The sequence below is a fragment of the Mya arenaria genome, chromosome 16 (assembly GCF_026914265.1).
Source record: "Mya arenaria isolate MELC-2E11 chromosome 16, ASM2691426v1".
In the NCBI taxonomy this organism is placed as follows: domain Eukaryota; kingdom Metazoa; phylum Mollusca; class Bivalvia; order Myida; family Myidae; genus Mya; species Mya arenaria.
In genome coordinates, this window is record NC_069137.1 from 52,018,182 (window position 1) to 52,035,440 (window position 17,259).

General features: G+C 36.2%; 2 protein-coding genes across 3 annotated transcripts in view; one reads left to right on the forward strand and one right to left on the reverse strand.

The window, feature by feature from the left end:
* Positions 1-17,259, reverse strand: part of LOC128221785 (uncharacterized) — a 52,953-nt gene that overhangs the window by 15,561 nt on the left and 20,133 nt on the right. The gene's annotated exons all lie outside the window — the stretch shown is intronic.
* On the forward strand, positions 578-9,855 carry LOC128221029 (aggrecan core protein-like). Of its 2 annotated transcripts, none has more exons than XM_052929434.1 (5): positions 578-1,175; positions 2,089-2,214; positions 2,357-2,518; positions 9,218-9,376; positions 9,686-9,855. In XM_052929434.1, the coding sequence occupies exons 1-5, from the start codon at positions 740-742 to the stop codon at positions 9,691-9,693; spliced, it is 891 nt and encodes a 296-aa protein (XP_052785394.1). In that variant the 5' UTR covers positions 578-739; the 3' UTR covers positions 9,694-9,855. The 2 variants fall into 2 exon arrangements, with proteins under 2 accessions (XP_052785394.1, XP_052785395.1); XM_052929435.1 differs by lacking the exons at positions 9,218-9,376; positions 9,686-9,855 and adding exons at positions 4,557-4,715; positions 5,025-5,044.

Below are 17,259 nucleotides of genomic sequence, written 5' to 3' on the forward strand. Positions count from 1 at the left end.
CATCCGATCCACTTTCAGATTGACGTCAGACATTCCGCGAAGAGCGGTCAAATTAACTGGCGATGTCTGTTGTTGAACGGGTCTGTCGTCGGCCGCAATCGTAAGCGAGCTGAGCTGACCTTTTTTAAATCAAATACTGGACGTCTGGACGGGACGAAATTAAACTGAACAATGACCAGATAAGATTAACACCTAAGCGACTATGGGTGACTGCGCATAAGAGTAGTTCCCATAATTATAACATTTTAGGCTAAAATGTGGTAAATAATTGCGTTGTTTCTTTTCATTTTTGTCAATTTTAACCCATAGAAAGTTAAATTTATATTTCACTTCCACAGATACAACAAAACCGACACCTAGAACAACAACAACAACAACAACACCAACGATAAAAACAACAACATTTACAAATCAAACTGACGTAGAAACCACTGTTTCAAGTGTTCAAAAAACCGATTTCAGCATACTGGTGTCCATTTTAACAAAGACAAAATCATTCACAGCCTCTTCCGTTCTCTCGAATAAAACCACTAGAAACACTTACATAACTGATTCAGGTTACAAATCCACCACAAATGCTCCAATACATGTACACACTGAAATCATTAATAATACAGTTAATCCACTGGTAGGAAATAGTTCAGTTTTTACGCAAACAAACAATTTGACCTCTACTACAAAAACAAAAGCTGTAACAACATCGCAAAACATTTCATTGAAGCCTGAACCAAGCAAAACAATGCAAACAGGTATATGGGAAAACATGACACCATCTTTAACAAATCAAAGTGCTGCCATGACCACCCAGACAGAACATCCAGTAAATCAAAGTAGTATTCCAACACATAGTACACCACAAACTCCAATCACGACTTCATTCAGCTTAATATCCAAATCACCAGCTTACAATGATAACATAACTGTACCAGAATATTACTCGACACAAGTGTTATCAACACAAGGAGAAGTCACCACACCAAAATTGTATTACCCATCAGTGAACACTAGTTTCGCAGAGGCCACAACAGCAGTGTCGGCAACAAAAAGAGAAATCACCACACCCAACTTACTGAATGCGTCAGTATCAGAAAGTTTAACAGATACTTCGAGGTTCACAATCACATCTACAAAACCGGCAGACATCGTAACTTCTCCGATCATCAGCACGGCAACAGGTATTCTATTGAATTGTACTCAACATCCAAGGGCGGTATCCAGCCATATGCTCATATTTTTCATATTCGGTACCAAAGTTATTCATTATTAAATATACAATAAAATAGTAGCCGCTTTCGCTTTCTGCAGCTTGCCGCTTAATGCACGTACTTTATATAGTAAAAACAAATAATGATTGGCCCTATGTGGCAGGTTGCCATTCTGAGTGATCCTATGTGGCAGGTTGCCATTCCAAGCAGATAACCGAATTACAAGGTTTGGCTGTACATAGGGAATATAATGTTTGGCTGTACATAGGGAATATAATGTTTGGATGTTTCACTTCGGGTTGCTTGCTTCAAGTTCATATCGCACGCGACCAAAGGCAAGCAACCAAATAACTTAGAATTTCTTTTTTAACACCTTACAAGGATTTTAAAATAAGAACAGCGATCATTTACTTAACATCATAATTAAAATTCGACAACAAGCATCTTAAGTAGATTTACGCATCCACATCAGGCTACTGTATCATACGGAATCAGAAACCCCCAGAGTGTTTGGTAATGAAACGATATTTAGGAAATTGTGCTAAGGGCCTGTGCTCGCTGAATCTTAATTTAGAAGTTAAAGGGGGTTAAAATCCTAAATCACAAAAAAAATATCAAAGTAATATTTGACTGTATGGAAAGAAAACTATCTTTATTTCACTGTGACCGTGAGCATATGATGATATATTATCATCAGAATTTTCACTTGACAACTAGAAATGTTCAACTAAGGAATCTAACTATTATTTTTTATTATTAATTTTTACTATTTGTTCACAATAATTCACATTTCATTTTGCAAAAAAAAAACAATGAGTCAAAACAGTAAGCACATACAACAATTTGCTGAATAATATCTTCAAATAATGTTGTTGTTTTTCAGATAGAATTGATCTTTGCCCATACAAGTTTCTATCTGAGGTACACGCAAATATTCAGAACAAAGTGTTTAGGCAGTACATGAGATATTGCTATGAACTGCGGCTAAAGACCGGAACTTGGCTCGATGGTAAGAACTGTATTCCCAAAAAATTAACGATATCCGTTGCCTTGAATACAAATGGCCATAGCTAATTACATAGTATCAATATTAACATAAATTGGTTTCACATAGCACGAAAGTGTCCTTAATTTTATGTATCATGTTCCAGCGTCAAAGGATTGTTCGGAGCGGAGAGGAATGTTGGTGGTTATAACAGATCCGCACGTGCAGTCACTCGTCCATGGCCTTGTCAATAACCTTCAGCCGCCCGCTGATATCTGGCTTGGTTTTTCCGATAGAGACGAAGAAGGTGTATGGCGATGGGTGGATGGTAACTATAAGTGGGGTGCTAGATATAGTTTTATGAATGTAAGAGAGTACGTAGGGGCGGATTCATGATTTGACGTAAGAGCTTATACTTTGGGGCGTAACGTTTTCACTTGCGCTGCTCGATCAGAACCAAGATTTATTTCTAAAAAGGGTTAGCCGCAGGGTTTTGAGGTAGTCCCCTTATTTTTTTTTAACAATTTTCATTTCCAAAATTATGCATTTTGGCGTGACCACACGTACATGTCATAGATGCAGTTGAGTTTTAAATCGTTTGATAACTTATTTTTTACACGTTCCTGTAGAATCGCTGTAATAATCTTTGAATAATTTACTATTCTCGTGCTGTCTTATATGTAATACTAAACTTGTACAAAATACACATTCTCAAGTACACATAGTACAGGTAGAAATGGTGTTTTGAAACTTTTCTATTGAAAGAACCGATTCATCATCCTAATATCCTTCGCAGTTATTTCCCTTTGGATATATAAGAGCACAATATATGTTTGTAAAACATCAATGTACCTAACCCCCCACCCCTGATGGCAAATAATAAGTCATTTCGCACTTAATGTCTGCAGAATAATTTAAGGTCTTAATACACCTTTCCACTTAAACCTTTTTTTAACACAAACTACAGGCTGTTTCACGTACGCGGTGTGAATCTGTTTTAAACATGCTTTCTTCCCCAATTTGCAACGTCAAAAACGACAATGAACACCATAGAACGGTAAGCGAGATGGGTGGAATACGAGTGTTTGGGATAGGGGTAATACGAGTTTACTGTGGGGAACACGAGTCTACTGGCGGGGGGTGTGGCTAAAACTAGTTGGTATACGCTTACACTTGTCCCAACATTTATAAAAAATACAAAATAAAAATTGTAAGCCTCGGGCCAAGCATAACGTGCGGATAGCTATACTTGGTTTTCCAATACACACTGTACACGGATTTAAGGAATTGGGTATCCATGCTTCTGGGGTAGGTGAAAGCAGGTTAGATACCAGACTGTATTACTTTTTTAGTTTCCATATATTTACTAAACCACAAAATATAAGTTCAGGACTTAAATGTAAGCTACACCAAATTGGACCTACTGACTACATGATAAACTCTGCGTTACTTGATTAAAGCACTAGCAACTTAGAAAGCATATTTTCTTCCTTAACATTTTTCTGGTCAGCCAACTAGTCTAGTCCAAAATAAAAGACGTGTTGAATGGGATTCTTCTTCTTATCCCTAGTGTCTAAACAGTGATGTGCAAAACCAGGGTGGGGGTTGAAAATATTGAAACAGTATTTAGAGAAGTAATTTTTTGTTTGAAATAGATTATAAGTTTTTTATATACATATTTTACCCTATAAGTGCAAAGAAATTTCGAAAAAAACACAAGCTTTTAATGCATTTAAACACAGGATTTACATTTCCAATAAAACGAAACTGAACCGACACAGACAACAATTAAGCCCATCGTTAAACCTCGGCCACCTCTGACACGCTTCGAGATAGACCTCGTAAATACACTCGTAACAACTCGGCCATCTCCGATGTGTTCCGATTGTTGTAAAATTGAGAACCGCAGCCTTGCAGGTGCCCTCATGTATTTATATAGTTATGTTTTGACAATATGAAATGAAAAAGCACATAAAACTCATTATTATTAGGATTTTTATTTCGTGTGTGTACGGAACTAATATAAAATATCATTATCTGGTAATGTTTCTTGTTTTTATGATATTTTATTGACACGATATGCTTAAACCCGGAACCCCGATCGGATTAAGTACTCACTTTTGGTACAAATCAATATGTACCTGAAGGATTTGCCATACCAAGACTCGTAAAAGAAATCCGTCAACGTACATTATTGTGACTACCAACTAGTCACACTAGGTGTACTCACATAGACTAGTTGGATTATGGACCATAGCACTGTTAGCTGGAGATGAAATCTTGAGCAATAGGTTGTATATAGAAGGACTTAAACTAGACCTTTAAAGCGGCTTCTACATTTATGTACAGCACTGTCTTTCTTTCAGGTCAGCCGACTAGTTACACTAACTGGACACTCGTAGATCCCGTATACAACGACATTAAGGATTGCGCCATCATGAGCCACGACTCGGGTAGTTGGATGCAGGCGGAGTGTAGTTTCTATATGCTACATACGGAACGTCTTTCATGGGTCTGCCAATACGGTGCGTAGTGTGTGTATACAATTATAATTATATGGATACATGACCACGGTGGAGCGAACGCTCACGTTGATTTGTCAGTCAGTAGTTTTGTCGAACACTGGTTTTTACTTATATCCTTACCCTTCTCACACATCAGAAAACGTATCTCGGGCAATTCTAAACTGAGAAAAGCCAAGCATTCATTCAGGCTGCTGTTGATATATACACTTTTCCTCGAACCTATATGTCCTTCAGAACGGTAGCAAAGGACAACCAATTTCTTTTGTTCAGATTTTTTCTATCATAATATATGTGTACTTTCTTTTACAGGCATCTAGCGATGAGTGCAGTGTTGGCACCATTCCATAACATCAAATACGTGTACTATTTTATTGGAATCTAGTGATACATCAGACTTGACATCGCTACTGACGGTTCAATATGTGTACTGTTTTCATTGGCATCTAGTGCCGAATGACAAATTAGCCTTCACACCGTTACAGACCGTAAAATATATGTTTTGTTTCTTTTACAGCTATACATTAGCGTTGACACCAATCTAGAGTGGATAGCTATGTTAAAGGATTCAAGCTTTAAACTAAAAAAAATATCTTGCTGTTTCTGTGTGAATATGTCTGTGATAGAGCGTAATAAATGCATAGCAAACATGATTAAAGCAAGTTTCTGTAAGTCATGTACACACAATTATGAAGTATCTTTTATCTCGTTTTGATAGTACTCATTGTCCATTTGTACAATATACAAACAAAAGATGGGGTCATTCATTCACACAAATATGCAATCGGCAAGGGCGAGGACAATTACAAGAAAGAGCATGCTCGGAATTAGGCAGACCAACAACAATTACATTTGCATAAGCAAAAAAGGTTATATTTAATAAAGGCAATTTTAAGAAATTTTTTGTTATAATAAATGATGCATTAACTCTTTTTTTCATTCAAATTTATGATATTTTGTGTTTTACTTCATGTCCTTGTTATTCTTTATATTATATTCGCCTGTTTGCCTTTGTTAGTCTTTCTTGTGTTTGCCAATACAAGTTTATTCTTACGTTGTTGTTGTTTATTGTTATGATATTAAAATGTGTGTTATATTTCCTACTTGTAGTAACATTATAAGTATTTTTATTAATTCATTTCATTTTCCACTCATAACGCAGTGTGTAATAAAACTGTTAAATAATAACACAACGGTTAAATTCAGTTTCACACTGATAACAACATTTACTAAAAAAGGAATTACTCTACAATGAAAATTACACGGACAAGACCAATAGCAAAACAATAAATGATGGCATGATGGCTTTAGAAACGACAAATATCAAAACAGCAGATGTATTGTGTAAGAATGTACGTTCCTTAACGTGTTAAACCCCCAGTAAGTTGCTGTGTCGCTGACCGTTGTAAAACGGTAACCCCAGTATGTTTAAATGAATATAGTTTGATGTGTGTTTGATCGGTCAGTGTTGCAATTTATAATATGTGTCACTCTTTTAGCTTAATTTGGACCGTAATCTTGTTCCTTTGAACAAGGGCTTCGTAGATGCTGTTTTAAGTTAATTCATGTGGTTTTACTTCATGAACGTTTTCTGAAATCAAAAAGGTTACAATACGGAATGTAACTATTACTTTTGAATTGCAAACTCCATATATATATATTTTTTATTTTTCAAAATCACAGCACAGTCCCGGGACGGCTGTTTTCCTTTACGTACACGTAAGCATGATTTAACCTTTCCATTCAAATTACGCCACTTTACGAAATAAGTAGTTCGTTTAGGACAGCAAAATGCGTAACACCTGTTTACAGGATACATTTCGTGTTAAGAATAGTCAGTGTTCTGCAGTTGTAATTGTGCTCTGACAAAGAACAGAATGGCCATCATTAAACATTATCTGCAACTTGATGAGCACTCAACATGCAGAACTCAATTATTTTGAACTTTTATAAAGGTGGATAAGGCAGTCGAGCATAGTAGCAGCTATACATTGAATAATACACCTGACAAATTTGGAGCTGTTGGAGACTTGAACTATCAACCATTTGATACCTAAATTCTTCTTCTTCAGAAGTTATTTTCGGAAATGAAACAGTGATGAAATACCATATACGATAAATATATGTTTACAATGATGCCGACACTGAAGAACACGTGTGTCAGGATGTTTCATTCGCCACTTGAATACTAGCACTTTAGAAATGATGTCTACTTTTTATTAGTTTAGTTTAATATTGTGTTTTGAAATGTCATATATAGTGTCTTGCATGTGTTGTCAAGCTTCTGTTGTCCTAATCATTGTCGTAGAGTTGTTGATGTTTGCTACCAGGTATGTTCCTGTTTTATATTAATGAATTTGTTTAGGCAATGCATATATAGTCGAAACCTGTAGGCTTTACATTGCTTGTCTTGATTTCCTCGTTTGCTCAAACTTGTTGTAAAAGACCGTTTTTATTCTATGTAAGCATTCCAGCTTGGGTCGATATGCGTGAGGCTCGAAGTATTTTGGCTGGTCCCTCGGATATCAAGCCAACGGGTTTCGACTGTACACTTAAATGCACAAAACAGTTGTCAATATCTGTAGGACATTTATTAATCAGAAATCGCTAGTTATTGTTTACGCTTTTTAAATTGAAACAGTTTTGTTAGTAATGCGCATGCTTCTTTTATTCCTAATCGTGTCATTGAGAACAGTTAAAAGGAACGCATAATAGTTTTATGCAGCCACAGTAGTGTGATGCCGATGAACTCATGCTTGACTTGTCAATTTTTTAGTAACTTTTAACCTAACATATTTAAAACAAATCATCAGATTTATCAAAGGCATCACTCCTACCAAGCGAACTTGCATGAAATAACTATGAATGCATGCAATTTTACAATGTCAAACTGTACCGGTCATATGGCACCAAAGAAGTGCATTCCCATCAACCTTCTGTGAATGCAGCTACGTGGCAACACACTTCTCCAGTCTAAAACATCAATGTACCTAACCCCCCACCCCTGATGGCAAATAATAAGTCATTTCGCACTTAATGTCTGCAGAATAATTTAAGGTCTTAATACACCTTTCCACTTAAACCTTTTTTTAACACAAACTACAGGCTGTTTCACGTACGCGGTGTGAATCTGTTTTAAACATGCTTTCTTCCCCAATTTGCAACGTCAAAAACGACAATGAACACCATAGAACGGTAAGCGAGATGGGTGGAATACGAGTGTTTGGGATAGGGGTAATACGAGTTTACTGTGGGGAACACGAGTCTACTGGCGGGGGGTGTGGCTAAAACTAGTTGGTATACGCTTACACTTGTCCCAACATTTATAAAAAAATACAAAATAAAAATTGTAAGCCTCGGGCCAAGCATAACGTGCGGATAGCTATACTTGGTTTTCCAATACACACTGTACACGGATTTAAGGAATTGGGTATCCATGCTTCTGGGGTAGGTGAAAGCAGGTTAGATACCAGACTGTATTACTTTTTTAGTTTCCATATATTTACTAAACCACAAAATATAAGTTCAGGACTTAAATGTAAGCTACACCAAATTGGACCTACTGACTACATGATAAACTCTGCGTTACTTGATTAAAGCACTAGCAACTTAGAAAGCATATTTTCTTCCTTAACATTTTTCTGGTCAGCCAACTAGTCTAGTCCAAAATAAAAGACGTGTTGAATGGGATTCTTCTTCTTATCCCTAGTGTCTAAACAGTGATGTGCAAAAACAGGGTGGGGGTTGAAAATATTGAAACAGTATTTAGAGAAGTAATTTTTTGTTTGAAATAGATTATAAGTTTTTTATATACATATTTTACCCTATAAGTGCAAAGAAATTTCGAAAAAAACACAAGCTTTTAATGCATTTAAACACAGGATTTACATTTCCAATAAAACGAAACTGAACCGACACAGACAACAATTAAGCCCATCGTTAAACCTCGGCCACCTCTGACACGCTTCGAGATAGACCTCGTAAATACACTCGTAACAACTCGGCCATCTCCGATGTGTTCCGATTGTTGTAAAATTGAGAACCGCAGCCTTGCAGGTGCCCTCATGTATTTATATAGTTATGTTTTGACAATATGAAATGAAAAAGCACATAAAACTCATTATTATTAGGATTTTTATTTCGTGTGTGTACGGAACTAATATAAAATATCATTATCTGGTAATGTTTCTTGTTTTTATGATATTTTATTGACACGATATGCTTAAACCCGGAATCCCGACCGGATTAAGTACCCACTTTTGGTGCAACTAAATATGTACGTGGAGGATTTGCCATACCAAGACTCGTAAAAGAAATCCGTCAACGTACATTATTGTGACTACCAACTAGTCACACTAGGTGTACTCACATAGACTAGTTGGATTATGGACCATAGCACTGTTAGCTGGAGATGAAATCTTGAGCAATAGGTTGTATATAGAAGGTCTTAAACTAGACCTTAAAAGAGGCTTCTACATGTATGTACAGCACCGTCTTTCTTTCAGGTCAGCCGACTAGTTACACTAACTGGACACCCATAGATCCCGTATACAACGACATTAAGGATTGCGCCATCATGAGCCACGACTCGGGTAGTTGGATGCAGGCGGAGTGTAGTTTCTATATGCTACATACGGAACGTCTTTCATGGGTCTGCCAATACGGTGCGTAGTGTGTGTATACAATTATAATTATATGGATACATGACCACGGTGGAGCGAACGCTCACGTTGATTTGTCAGTCAGTAGTTTTGTCGAACACTGGTTTTTACTTATATCCTTACCCTTCTCACACATCAGAAAACGTATCTCGGGCAATTCTAAACTGAGAAAAGCCAAGCATTCATTCAGGCTGCTGTTGATATATACACTTTTCCTCGAACCTATATGTCCTTCAGAACGGTAGCAAAGGACAACCAATTTCTTTTGTTCAGATTTTTTCTATCATAATATATGTGTACTTTCTTTTACAGGCATCTAGCGATGAGTGCAGTGTTGGCACCGTTCCAGAACATCAAATATGTGTACTATTTTATTGGAATCTAGTGATACATCAGAGTTGACACCGTTACTGACAGTTAAATATGTGTACTGTTTTCTTTGGCATCTAGTGCCGAATGACAAATTAGCCTTCACACCGTTATAGACCTTAAAATATATGTTTTGTTTCTTTTACAGCTATACATTAGCGTTGACACCAATCTAGAGTGGATAGCTATGTAAAAGGATTCAAGCTATAAATTAAAAATATATATTGCTGTTTCTCTGTGCATATGTCTGTGATAGAGCGTAATAAATGCATAGTAAACATGATTAAAGCAAGTTTCAGTAAGTCATGTACACACAATTATGAAGTATATGTTATCTCGTTTTGATGGTACTCATTGTCCATTTGTACAATAAGCAAACAAAAGATGGGTCATTCATTCACACAAATATGCAATCGGCAAGGGCGAGGACAATTACAAGAAAGAGCATGCTCGGAATTAGGCAGACCAACAACAATTACATTTGCATAAGCAAAAAAGGTTATATTTAATAAAGACAATTTTAAAAAATGTTTTTTATAATAAATGATGCATTAACTTTTCTGTTAAAAACTGTTTCATTCAAATTTATAATATGTTGTGTTTTACCTCATGATTGTTATTCTTTATATTGTATTCGCCTGTTTGCCTTTGTTGGTCTTTCTTGTGTTTGCCAATACAAGTTTATTCTTACGTTGTTGTTGTTTACTGTTTTGTTATTAAAATGTGTGTGATATTTCCTGCTTGTAGTAACATTATAAGTATTTTTATTAATTCATTTCATTTTCCACTCATAACGCAGTGTGTAATAAAACTGTTAAATAATAACACAACGGTTAAATTCAGTTTCACACTGATAACAACATTTACTAAAAAAGGAATTACTCTACAATGAAAATTACACGGACAAGACCAATAGCAAAACAATAAATGATGGCATGATGGCTTAAGAAACGACAAATATCAAAACAGCAGATGTATTGTGTAAGAATGTACGTTCCTTAACGTGTTTAACCCCCAGTAAGTGGCTGTGTCGCTGACCGTTGTAAAACGGTAACCCCAGTATGTTTAAATGAATATAGTTTGATGTGTGTTTGATCGGTCAGTGTTGCAATTTATAATATGTGTCACTCTTTTAGCTTAATTTGGACCGTAATCTTGTTCCTTTGAACAAGGGCTTCGTAGATGCTGTTTTAAGTTAATTCATGTGGTTTTACTTCATGAACGTTTTCTGAAATCAAAAAGGTTACAATACGGAATGTAACTATTACTTTTGAATTGCAAACTCCATATATATATATTTTTTATTTTTCAAAATCACAGCACAGTCCCGGGACGGCTGTTTTCCTTTACGTACACGTAAGCATGATTTAACCTTTCCATTCAAATTACGCCACTTTACGAAATAAGTAGTTCGTTTAGGACAGCAAAATGCGTAACACCTGTTTACAGGATACATTTCGTGTTAAGAATAGTCAGTGTTCTGCAGTTGTAATTGTGCTCTGACAAAGAACAGAATGGCCATCATTAAACATTATCTGCAACTTGATGAGCACTCAACATGCAGAACTCAATTATTTTGAACTTTTATAAAGGTGGATAAGGCAGTCGAGCATAGTAGCAGCTATACATTGAATAATACACCTGACAAATTTGGAGCTGTTGGAGACTTGAACTATCAACCATTTGATACCTAAATTCTTCTTCTTCAGAAGTTATTTTCGGAAATGAAACAGTGATGAAATACCATATACGATAAATATATGTTTACAATGATGCCGACACTGAAGAACACGTGTGTCAGGATGTTTCATTCGCCACTTGAATACTAGCACTTTAGAAATGATGTCTACTTTTTATTAGTTTAGTTTAATATTGTGTTTTAAAATGTCATATATAGTGTCTTGCATGTGTTGTCAAGCTTCTGTTGTCCTAATCATTGTCGTAGAGTTGTTGATGTTTGCTACCAGGTATGTTCCTGTTTTATATTAATGAATTTGTTTAGGCAATGCATATATAGTCGAAACCTGTAGGCTTTACATTGCTTGTCTTGATTTCCTCGTTTGCTCAAACTTGTTGTAAAAGACCGTTTTTATTCTATGTAAGCATTCCAGCTTGGGTCGATATGCGTGAGGCTCGAAGTATTTTGGCTGGTCCCTCGGATATCAAGCCAACGGGTTTCGACTGTACACTTAAATGCACAAAACAGTTGTCAATATCTGTAGGACATTTATTAATCAGAAATCGCTAGTTATTGTTTACGCTTTTTAAATTGAAACAGTTTTGTTAGTAATGCGCATGCTTCTTTTATTCCTAATCGTGTCATTGAGAACAGTTAAAAGGAACGCATAATAGTTTTATGCAGCCACAGTAGTGTGATGCCGATGAACTCATGCTTGACTTGTCAATTTTTTAGTAACTTTTAACCTAACATATTTAAAACAAATCATCAGATTTATCAAAGGCATCACTCCTACCAAGCGAACTTGCATGAAATAACTATGAATGCATGCAATTTTACAATGTCAAACTGTACCGGTCATATGGCACCAAAGAAGTGCATTCCCATCAACCTTCTGTGAATGCAGCTACGTGGCAACAAACTTCTCCAGTCTAAAAACGCCAAATATTGCTGATGTATTTATCTGTACACAAATCATACGCTTTTTATAATTAAAGTTCAAGTTAAACATAACAATAATGTAATAAAATAAAACATTTAGTTTTTGCATGAGCCTATATTGTTCATCTTTAAGGATTTGTAGTGTATGATAAGTTCAGTTGGAAATGCATCTACGTTATAAACCGATCGTCATAAATACGTATTCGTTATAATTTTCCAAATAATACTCTATTAAACGTATATAAGTATATGAATTATATAAAACAACTTCTTAGCATGTTTTATTCTTATTTAAATCGTATTGTTATTCTATTAGATATCAAAGTTTAAGACAAGAAGGACAACATTCAGTATTAAGCCAGCAAACATAAAGTCAACTGTATTAAGTATTTCGACACTAGTTGAATCTGCTTTGTGTATTACTTGTTGTTAAATGTGCTCTGTGTATAACTCGTTGTTAAATCTGCTTTGTGTATTACTCGTTATTCAATCAGCTTTGTTTATTACTCGTTGTTAAATCGTCTCTGTCTTTTACTCGGTGCTAAATCTGATCTGTATATTACTCGTTATTGAATCTACTCTGTGTATTACTCGTTGTTGAATCTACTCTGTGTATTACTCGTTGTTTGAATCAACTCTGTGTACTACTCGTCATTGAATCTACTCTGTGTATTGCTCGTTGTAAAATCTACTCTGTGTATTGCTCGTTGTTGAATGAACTCTGTGTATTACTCGTCATTGAATCTACTCTGTGTATTGCTCGTTGTTAAATCTACTCTGTGTATTGCTCGTTATTGAATCTACTCTGTATATTACTCGTTGTTCAATCTACTCCGTGTATTACTCGTTGTTTGAATCTACTCCGTGTATAACTCGTTGTTCAATCTACTCCGTGTATTGCTCGTTGTTTGAATCTACTCTGTGTATTACTCTTTGTTTGAATCTACTCTATGTATTACTCGTTGTTCAATCTACTCTGTGTATTACTCGTTGTTTGAATCTACTCCGGGTATAACTCGTTGTTGAATCTACTCCGTATATTACGCGTTGTTAAATCTACTCTTTGTATTACTCGTTGGTGAATCTTCTTTTTATTTCACTCGTTGTTAAATCTGCTTTGTGTACTACTTGACGTTTAATCTTTTATTGTATTACTCGTTGTTAAAATTGCTTTGTGTTTTTCTTGTTGTTAAATCTGTTCTGTGTTTTACTCGTTGTGAAATCTCCGTTTTGTATTACTTGTAAGGTTTGCGGTATCTGGCTGAACAGATATCTCGTCGTCACAACAACACGCTACGTATCGACCTGGAATCCGCCAATGGAACGAGGGGGTATGACGTGTACGAGGGATTTAGCATCGGACGTCCAAGAACTCATGCGCTAAATGTGGGCCAAAGGATCGACTCGTTAAACTGTACGATTTTTTTCTCTGGGGAAGTATTGAATATTATTCTTATCCTAAGAAATATCTCAATGATTCCAGTCAGTTTATAAACAAATTAATTTTACAGTCAAATGAAACACTGAGGTTCTAAGCTTAAAAAAAGTTTAGTCTAAGGTGGTAAAGGAATAAATGTTTAAAACATGTGCAAATACAAAAGTGTGCTCGTCAAATGGGTTAAAGCATACTTTATTATTCAAACAAAATAACATATGATATGGTGAAATTAAAATTACTTCAAAGTGAAGCAAATTATTTTTGTCATTAAATTAAAATATGATGATTTTTTAAATAAAACCTTTTTATAGTTGCCCACCCCGGCGGCATATCACTTTACCACGATTGTCAGGAATTGTTCTTGGCAATATTTATATAAGCCTTCTTAACGGAGAACCATGCGATTGCACTATTCCCATACCACAACAAGGCATTGTTTGTAGTAATACTTACATAAACCCACTGTTATGGTGACCCATCCCGGTGCTATATACCCATACCACACCGGCCAGGCATTGTTAATGGTAATACTAATATAAAAACCTTTTTGTTGTGTTCCAGCCGGTCAATACATACCAATAGCGCAACTGCCAGGCATTGTTAATGGTTATACTTATATAAACCCTTTTTAAGAATATCCCATCCCTGGAACCGACGCTCTATCACCAAACCATAACGGCAATGCTTTTTTTATGGTAAAACTTATAGAAACACTTTGTTACAGTGAGCTAGCCCGGCAATCTATACCCATACAACAACGGCTAGTCACTGCCTGTGGTTATACTTTATACCTAATAATTTTAAATTAACCCTGTTTATAGTGACCCAGCCCGGCAATCTACACTCATACAACAACGGCCAGTGACAGCCTGTGGTTATACTTTATACCTAACACTTTATAAAACCATATTTTATAGTGACCCACCCTGGCAATCTATAACAATACAACAACGGATAGCCACTGCCTGTGGTTAGACTTTATACCTAATACTTTTATATAAACCCTGTTTTATAGTGACCCACCCTGTCAATCTATACCCATACCACAACGGCCAGTCACCGCCTGTGGTTATACTTTATACCTAATACTTTTATATAAACCCTGTTTTTAGTGACCCATCCTGGCTATCTATACCAATACATCAACGGCCAGTCACCGCCAGTTATTATACTTTATACCTAATACTTTGAAATAAACCTTGATTTTTAGTGAACCACCCTGGCAATCTAAACCCATACCAAAACGGCCAGTCATTGCCTGTGGTTATACTTTATACCTAATACTTTTATATAAACGCTATTTTATAGTGAACCACCCTGACAATCTATAACCATACATCAACGGCCAGTCACTGCCTGTTGTTATACTTTACACCTAATACTTTTATATAAACCCTGTTTTATAGTAAACCACCCTGTCAATCTAAACCCATACCACAACGGCCAGTCACTGCCTGTAGTTATACTTTATACCTAATACTTTTATATAAACCCTGTTTTATAGTGAACCACCCTGTCAATCTAAACCCATACCACAACGGCCAGTCACTGCCTGTAGTTATACTTTATACCTAATACTTTTATATAAACCCTGTTTTATAGTGAACCACCCTGTCAATCTATACCCATACAACAACAGCCAGTCATTGCCTGTTGTTAAACTTTACACCTAATACTTTTATATAAACCCTGTTTTATAGTGAACCACCCTGGCAATATATACCCATACAACAACGGCCAGTCATCGCCTGTTGTTATACTTTATACCTAATACTTTTATATAAACCCTGTTTTATAGTGACCCACCCTGGCAATCTATACCCATACCACAACGGCCAGTCACTGCCTGTTGTTATACTTTACACCTAATACTTTTATATAAACCCTGTTTTATAGTGACCCACCCTGTCAATCTAAACCGATACAACAACGGCCAGTCACTGCCTGTTGTTAAACTTTACACCTAATACTTTTATATAAACCCTGTTTTATAGTGAACCACCCTGTCAATCTAAACCCATACCACAACGGCCAGTCACTGCCTGTTGTTATACTTTACACCTAATACTTTTATATAAACCCTGTTTTATAGTGACCCACCCTGTCAATCTAAACCCATACAACAACGGCCAGTCACTGCCTGTTGTTAAACTTTACACCTAATACTTTTATATAAACCCTGTTTTATAGTGACCCACCCTGGCAATCTATACCCATACCACAACGGCCAGTCACTGCCTGTTGTTATACTTTACACCTAATACGTTTATATAAACCCTGTTTTATAGTGACCCACCCTGTCAATCTAAACCCATACAACAACGGCCAGTCACTGCCTGTTGTTAAACTTTACACCTAATACTTTTATATAATTCCTGTTTTATAGTGAACCACCCTAGCAATATATACCCATACCACAACGGCCAGTCACTGCCTGTGGTTATACTTTACACCTAATACTTTTATATAAACCCTGTTTTATAGTAAACCACCCTGTCAATCTAAACCCATACAACAACGGCCAGTCACCGCCTGTGGTTATACTTTACACCTAATACTTTTATATAAACCCTGTTTTATAGTGAACCACCCTGTCAATCTAAACCCATACCACAACGGCCAGTCACTGCCTGTGGTTATACTTTACACCTAATACTTTTATATAAACCCTGTTTTATAGTGACCCACCCTGTCAATCTAAACCCATACCACAACGGCCAGTCACCGCCTGTGGTTATACTTTACACCTAATACTTTTATATAAACCCTGTTTTATAGTGAACCACCCTGTCAATCTAAACCCATACCACAACGGCCAGTCACTGCCTGTGGTTATACTTTACACCTAATACTTTTATATAAACCCTGTTTTATAGTGACCCACCCTGTCAATCTTAACCCATACAACAACGGCCAGTCACTGCCTGTTGTTAAACTTTACACCTAATACTTTTATATAAACCCTGTTTTATAGTAAACCACCCTGTCAATCTAAACCCATACAACAACGGCCAGTCACTGCCTGTGGTTATACTTTACACTTAATACTTTTATATAAACCCTGTTTTATAGTAAACCACCCTGTCAATCTAAACCCATACAACAACGGCCAGTCACTGCCTGTTGTTATACTTTACACCTAATACTTTTATATAAACCCTGTTTTATAGTGACCCACCCTGTCAATCTAAACCCATACAACAACGGCCAGTCACCGCCTGTGGTTATACTTTATACCTAATACTTTTATATAAACCCTGTTTTATAGTGAACCACCCTGTCAATCTAAACCCATACCACAACGGCCAGTCACTGCCTGTGGTTATACTTTACACTTAATACTTTTATATAAACCCTGTTTTATAGTGAACCACCCTGTCAATCTAAACCCATACCAAAACGGCCAGTCATTGCCTGTGGTTATACTTTATACCTAATACTTTTATATAAACCCTGTTT

Coding starts and splice junctions, on each gene's coding strand:
- LOC128221029 (XM_052929434.1), top strand. CDS start 740: ATGCAAACAGGTATATGGGAAAACATGACACCATCTTTAACAAATCAA. Junction 2,215..2,356: donor GACCGGAACTTGGCTCGATG/GTAAGAACTGTA, acceptor ATCATGTTCCAG/CGTCAAAGGATTGTTCGGAG. Junction 2,519..9,217: donor TGTATGGCGATGGGTGGATG/GTAACTATAAGT, acceptor TCTTTCTTTCAG/GTCAGCCGACTAGTTACACT.